The sequence below is a fragment of the Bos taurus genome, chromosome 4, assembly GCF_002263795.3.
Source record: "Bos taurus isolate L1 Dominette 01449 registration number 42190680 breed Hereford chromosome 4, ARS-UCD2.0, whole genome shotgun sequence".
NCBI classification, from domain to species: Eukaryota; Metazoa; Chordata; class Mammalia; order Artiodactyla; family Bovidae; genus Bos; species Bos taurus.
In genome coordinates, this window is record NC_037331.1 from 82,597,334 (window position 1) to 82,605,192 (window position 7,859).

The following is a 7,859-nucleotide window of genomic DNA, read 5'->3' on the forward strand; positions in this document are numbered from 1 at the left end:
CTGAACTGAACTGACTGTATATGCAGGAACCATGCATGTTCTTTACTCTCTCTCTCTTTTTTTTTTTTTTTCATTTTGCCTCTTTTGAATGATTTCTTTCTTTTAAAACTCAATTTATTTAAACAAACCATTTGAGTGTTTCTCCCATCTCCTGCCACTTGCCTCTCATAACCACTGATCTGTTCTCTGTTTCTCCACATGTAAGAGAGGTTTATGATATTTGTCTTTCTCTGTCTTAGTTTTTCACTCAGCATAATGCTCTTAAGTTCCACCCATATTGTTGCAGATATCTGAGGAGTATTCCATCCCATACATATACTCCAGCTTCTTTACCCATTCATCTGTATACTGATGGACACTTAGGTTTTTCCAAGTTTAGACTGTTGTAAATAAAGCAGCAATGAACACGGGAGTACAGATACCTTTTCAAGTTTGTGTTTTTATTTTTCAGATCAATACCCACAAGTAGCATTGCCGGGTCACATGGTAGTTGCATTTTCAATTTTTCAAGGACCCTTTCTACCGTTTTGATAGTGACTGTGCCAATATACATTTCCACCAGGAGTGCACAAGGGTCTATTTTCTCCTTTTTCTCACCCACACTTGTTAGTTCAAGTCTTGTTGATAACAGCCATTCTGACAGTGGTGAGATGACATCTCATTGTTGTTTCGATATCCATATTTCCTGGATTTCAGATAAACATCATGTTTTTTTAGTGTCAGTATATCTGAATGTTACATAGTACTACGTAAGACATTTTCTCCACTAAATCCAGCAACCCTAGGTGAAGTGCTTTTACTTGATGATGAAAAAATTTCTCTTATTGAATTGATTTGTAAGCATACACATATACACATTTAACTTTGAAGAGAGTTAAATATAGATCAATTTACCTGGTATCAATTTCTTGTAATAAAAGAGGGGTGAATGCTTATTGCATTTGAGGGTGGTTGCCTCAAGTTTACCTACAGATGTAAAGAGGAAGGTAGAGCAGGGAAATGATAGAAAGGTGGTTGCTTGAGAGAAAGACTATGGCAGCATCATTAACACTGAAATACTGAGCTGCAGGGAACTTAGCCTGTTTCAGGTCTGCTCACTCCACCAGGCAACAGGCAAGTTTTGTCCATGTTTCACTGTGCACCCCTTATCTGATCCCTCTGTTTGCAGTTCTGAGAGCTCAGAACTCAGGCTTCTCTTCTCCTGTGGGGGAGGCGGCTGCTCCCAGCCTGCCCTCCAGAAAGGGGTTGGTGCAAAGAGGCAGGGCTCCTCCCCAGGCCTCACCTAGCACCCACCCCTTCTGGGCTCAGCCTGGTGGTCTTTAAGAGAGATCCTCGATGACTGCTCTGCCTGTCACATCTTCTGGGAAACTCGGTCTAGCTCACTGTCCCAGGCATGCTGTGGGTCCCAGCACTGTTTCTGGTTTTCCTGGCTCCTGGTAAGTGTGTTGCCTGGATGCTCTGGGATTTTTCTGTACTTTTTGGCAATGGTGAGGGGGAGGGTCATACTAAGAAATGGTGTTTCCTTTTCCTTATGATTTTTTGTTGCTTTCCCCATTGCAGTCATGCAGGTATCTTCCAACATGGAAGAGGACAAGTTGTCAGTCATGAGGGCGACTGGGTCATCTGTTGTAATGGATTGTGATCTTACAGGAAGCTATATCCACTGGTACAAATTCCAGGACGGAGCTGTACCCCGACGCCTTCTCCACTACATTGTCTCCAACTCAAAGGTTGTGTTGGACTCAGGAATCAGTGAAGGGAAATACCACGTTTACAAAGGCACAGGGAAGAGCTACACGTTTGTAATCTCCAACTTGCAAGAAAGTGATTCTGGCACCTACTACTGTGCTGTCTGGGAGAAGCACATTGGTTTAGACTTCCTTTACACTGCACTGGAAATTTTGCTTGTGGCTGCCAAAACAGCCCTGATACACAGGATAGACCAACCCCTGTCTCACTTCCTGCCCCCAATTCCTTTTACTCTGAATGAAGAGAAATCCTGAGCTCAACGCCCAGCCCCAGTCACTGCCACCTCCCACCTCCCCTCAGCTGCTGTTGTTCGTTGTTTAGCCAACAAAGATTTTTCCTAAAAGCAGGTCTCCATCTTAAGGCCTCAGGCAAGCAGCTGGTAGGCAGCATATTCTTTTAACTTCCCTAGGAGCTGGTGGAGTCTATCCAACGGTCTCTTGAGGACAGACAGAGCACCTTGTATTGATCTATTAAGGGGAATATTTAGGAGAACAAATTGAAAGGTTAGTTATATTGAATCATTTATCTGATCATTTTCCAGAGAAGATGGCTAGGAATGAAGCATCTTCATTATTCACGATTATGAAGTATGAGAAAAGATGGAGTGAAAACTTGGATCCTGAAGCCCAAGCTGGTATCTGATCTATCTATTGGACAAATTGATATTTTCTTATATTAACAACCAGGGCATGAAATGTAGGAAAAGGGGGATTGATGGAGCTATGCCAGTCATAGTATTCTACTTACACCTTCTGCTGAAGTTCAGCCCACAGCCAGAACTGTTCTGTATTAAACAAGTAAGGCCAGAAGTTCTTTTCACTCCCACCCCCGATATTGACATGACCAAGTCCCAAACTGGAATGAGACTTAGATTTTTTTTCAATAATTCAAGTTAAAGAACATTTGGGGGAACAATGAAACAATGAGTGGTATCTGTATCAACTGAAAAGTCATATAAGAAATGACTTTCTTATTGGGCTAGGTTTAAGGACATACAATTAATACTGAAGTACAGAAATGCTATATTTATATGTATGTGGTTTCTTGTGTATGAGGTCTCTTGTGTATGCATGTGGGCTAAGTCGCTTCAGTTTGCCTGACTCTGTGAGATCCTATGGACTGTAGCCTGCCAGGGATAGGCTGTACTGTCCATGGGATTCTCCAGGCAAGAATACTGAAGGGGGTGGCCATGCCCTCCTCCTGGGGGTCTTTCCAACTCAGGGATCGAACCCGGGTCTCCTGCATCTTCTGCATCGAAGGCAGATTCTTCACCACTGAGTCACCAGGGAAGCCCCTCTTGTGTATGCTGCTGCTGCTGCTGCTAAGTCGCTTCAGTAGTGTTCGACTCTGTGGGACCCCATAGAGGGCAGCCCACCGGGCTCCCCTGTGCCTGGGATTCTCCAGGCAAGAATACTGGAGTGGGCTGCCATTTTCTTCTCCAATCTCTTGTGTATAGTATCCTCCAAATTTCTACCAGAACAGTGTTTCTTAACGTGTGGTCCATGGAGCACACCTGAGTCAGAAGCATTGGGTTGGAATAAAAGTCCCCATTATGGATGGTACCCAATATAGGGAACACAAATCTTGGAATGAAGCATGAAAATGCATTTTCCAATAAGTTCCATAGCTTATTCTTATTCAAGTTGATTTATATCAATGTATATCAACTGCTATGCTAGCAGTATCAGACAAAGTGACATGTCTCCCTCTGAAATGGACTGGTTCCTGGCCTCAAACAGGAGTGGATTCTAGAACAGTGTTCATGGGCTTATCCCCAGCCCAGAAGTCCTTCCTTTCTTGTTGCATCCTGGGTGCTGCTGCTCTCTCAGGTCATCACATTTCTCCATGAGAATCCCACAACCACAGGTCAAAGTTTCTGGTCCTTCTCACTTCTGTGACTGGAGGCAAGAAGGGATTGGATAGTAAATGCACTGACTTTAACTTGGGCCTCGGTACCAGGGACCATGCACTATTTTGGGGCTTTAAAAAAGATTGAAACAAAAACTTCTTGTTATTTATATTTTTCCAATGTTGTTTAGGCTTTGTTCTGCACATTTATTTCTTTGATCCACTTTGAGTTTAAATTTTACATAAAATTGGACCTGCACAAATGGAGAGACTTAACATATTCATGAAGGAAAAGATCAATATCATAAAGAAGCTGATCTTTCCTAAATTCATGTATGTAAATTGACTATAATTCCTATCAGAATTAAGAAAAGATTTTATTTTTGTTCTATGATATAGAACAAAATGTTTGAAACATAGAGAATTTCTATTAATTGGATAAAGCATGATTAAGTAATGAAACAGCCCAAGTATTTGTGTAAATAATGACAGGAATAGCACTGTCTTATTCACTATGTGAGGCTTCCTTGGTGACTCAGATGGTAAAGAATCCACCTACCAATGCAGGAGATGTGGGTTCGATCCTTGGGTCAGGAAGATCCCCTGGAGAAAGAAATGGTGACCCACTCCAGTATTCTTGCCTGGAGAATTCCATGGACAGAGTAGCCTCATAGGCTACAGTCCATGGGATCTGAAAAGTTGGACATGACTTAATGACTAAATAATAGCAACATTATCATTTCCTAGGAGTCATCTTGACACAATAAATGCTGGTTTTGGTGTGAGATGACTCTCAATTAGAAAGTGTAGTTATAGTTTCCAAATTCAAACAGTGGATTTCATAATTTAGTGTGGCTTTTGTTTCGATGTCTCATTGCAAAAATTCATTGAGAGACAAAGTGATAAGAGGTGGATTTGTTAGGATCCAGAGAAAAGCCACTCTTTAGGGTGTGAACCATTGCCAAGGGCAAGGGCTGGGGCCATGGTATTAGGCCTGGCTAGGTTTTGTGACGGAGAAGGCAATGGCACCCCACTCCAGTACTCCTGCCTGGAAAATCCCATGGATAGAGGAGCCTGGAAGGCTGCAGTCCATGGGGTCGCTGAGGGTCAGACATGACTGAGGTACTTCACTATCACTTTTCACTTTCATGCATTGGAGAAGGAAATGGCAACCCACTCCAGTGTCTTGTCTGGAGAATCCCAAGGATGGGGGAGCCTGGAGGGCTGCCGTCTATGGGGTCGCACAGAGTTGGACACGACTGAAGTGACTTAGCAGTTTGTTTCTAATGACCAGGGAAACATGATATCTTTTTGCTTCTAGAATTTCGGTTGTGCTAGTAGCTAATACATGAACTGACCCTTACAGAAAGTGTGTTATGTGGAAGATATTGTGTTGTATGTTGCATGCATTTTCTATTTAATCCTCATTACTCACCTTGTGGTGCTACAATATTTCTCCCTGCCCCTACTTTACAGATATGTTTTGTAAGTTGTTAAAATTAAGTTCCTTTAAATGAAGTCACACAGCTCTAATCTGGGGATTCAACCCAGACTACCTCAATCAATGGTTCACATAATTAATTCTCTATCCCTCCCCTAGGATACAGACATAGAGCAAGAATACCAAAGCCAAGGCCCTAAGACAAGACAGCCTCATGGGCAGGAATGTAAATGCATGGGCTTCTGAGTATCACAGATTAAACTTTAAACCCCAGTTCTTTTATTTATTAGCTATATGAAAATGCAAGAATTCATTATGCTGTCCTCATTGACCAACTGGGAGTAATTACATCCAACTCAGTTATTGCAGTGATAAGATCACACATATGGAATGTCTCCCACCAGGTATCCATTTAGCCAGCACAGAATCAGTACTAGTCAGTGGCCCCTTCTCTTACATGAAGGTTCTCAGTTGTATCTGACTCTTTTCGACCCCCGTGGACTGCAGGGCGCCAGACCTCTCTGTCCATCTCCGATAACTGCAGTCTACTCAAACTCAAGTCCATTGAGTCCGTGATGCCATCCAACCATCTCTGTCATCTCCTTCTCCTCCTGCCTTCAATCTTGCCCAGCATCAGGGTCTTTTCCAATGAATCAGCTCTTCACATCAGGTGGCCAAAGTATTGGAGCTTCAGCTTCAGTATCAGTCTTTTCAATGAATATTCAGGGTTGATTTCCTTTATATTGACTGGTTTTGTCTCCTTGCAGTCCAAGGGACTCTCAAGAGTCTTCTCCTCTTGAGAAGGTGTTGTCTTCTCCAACACCACAGTTCAAAGGCATCAATTCTTTAGCACTTGGCCTTTTTTATGGTCAAGCTCTCATATCTGTACATGACTTCTCTCTTTGCTGTACAGCAGAAATAAACAGAACATTGTAAATCAACTATACTGCAATAAAAATTCATTTTAAAAAAAGAAGTAAGGGGGGAAGTCAGTGTATATATGATATTAATGAAGGAGTACATGCAACCAAGTACACATCTGGGTAGAAGGTTGCTGCTAGTCATGAGAGTCAGATCTTAGTTAATAATTTTAGTTCATTTCTAAGCATGGGAAGGTGAAAAATTTTGCATTCATAAATGTTTTCCTGATAATATCTAACTATCCAAAGTTTTGATTTGCCAGCTTCCCTAAGCACAGATTACCTCAATCCTGGTGTTCATCCTGCAGTTTTTTCGTGGTGTGTTAAACATCAGTAGCTGCAGTGGTTAATGGGTTAATGACCCAATCCTAGTGGAGCCAGTTAGTGAGCAACATGCTCTAGTTGGCAAGGTCTGGATTTGGAACTAGCGCTCCATAACTAATGAGGAGACTGGCACCTCTCGTTTGAGGGGCTGACATTCACATCGCAAGGAGTGAGTTCCAATTCTGGAAATATTACTGTGACCACACTTGGTCCCCTATCTCTCATTGATCACAGTTATAACTCCTGAATCTGAGGACTCTGTAAAATAAAGGGTAGCAAGCAGATAAGAAAAGGAAATCATAAAGTGAGTGTTATTGAACAAATGTGAGTTTCCCTTATTTTTTTTTCACTGCAGGTCTTCCCTGGCCTGGACTCAAAAAGAGCCTGAAGCCTGTCTGTGCATCAGGTGCAGACAGAAGGAAGGGGGCACTCAATGGGCCCGGAGGCCTGCTTGTCTGTTTCTGCTTGTGTTTCTTTTGTCCTTTCTCATTCTTTCCCACCCCTCACCCCCCACACCTACGCCCCCACCCCACACCCACATCCTGGTGTCATGGAGGCTAAACCCTGAGGGAAGGGACCTTCTATCTCACACAAGAACCTGTGGTCCCAAGAGCACATGGAGAATCCCAGTGGCTTTTGTTCTCTCTCTGTCGTCTCCCTTCTTGGCACAGAAGGCAGCCTCAGTTGCAGAAATGCACAGCAGAGCAAATATACTAAAGTCCACTTATCTGGTCCAAGAACCAGAGGGACAGTTTCTATGAGTTGGAAAATGGTATAGAGATTGCAGAGAGGAGATTAAGAAAAAAATCTGATATAATTGGTGTTTGAACTAGGATCACCCCTTCCCCTGCCCCCCGCCCATATGCAGAGGCATAAATGTGAGGAAAAACAGGCTTTGCAAATTGATATGAAGTGTAAACAACCACCTAGGGCCTATACTCAGCTTCCCTGGTGGCTCAGATGGTAAAGAATCTGCCTGCAATGCAGGAGATCTGGGTTCAAGCCCTGGGTCACAAAGCGTCCCCTGGATAAGAGAACAGCAATCCACTCCAGTATTCTTGCCTGGAAAATCCCACAGACAGAGGAGCCTGGCAGGCTACATACAGTCCATGGGGTGGCAAAGAGTCGGACACGACTGAGTGACCAACACTTCCTTTTCGGGGCCTAGACTGGTCATTGGGTGACACACACAGTGCAGTGTGAACAGCACTGTACTGACTCAAACTGTTCATCAAAGGCAGGTAGGAGTTTACTGTCCCTTTCTGCTGCTGCTTTTGCATCGCTTTAGTCGTGTCTGACTCTGTGCGATCCCATAGACGGCAGCCTTCAAGGCTCCCCCGTCCTTGGGATTCTCCAGGCAAGAACACTGGAGTGGGTTTCCATTTCCTTCTCCAATGCATGAAAGTGAAAAGTGAAAGTGAAGTCGCTCAGTCGTGTCCGACTCTAGCGACCCCATGGACTGCAGCCTACCAGGCTCCTCCGTCCATGGGATTTTCTAAGCAAAAGTACTGGAGTGGGGTGTCATTGCCTTCGGGTCTTTTAATTCTTTGCTAACAACAGCACAAAACCACAGCCAA

At 43.4% G+C, this 7,859-nt stretch overlaps 1 gene segment (V, D, J or C); it reads left to right on the plus strand.

Moving 5' to 3' along the window:
• The first annotated feature begins 1,348 nt into the window (after nucleotides 1–1,348).
• Nucleotides 1,349–2,391, plus strand: LOC112446412 (T cell receptor gamma variable 8-like). The segment is given in 2 exon segments: nucleotides 1,349–1,436; nucleotides 1,561–2,391. Coding segments are annotated over 2 exon segments (486 nt in total).
• The last annotated feature ends 5,468 nt before the right edge of the window (nucleotides 2,392–7,859 follow it).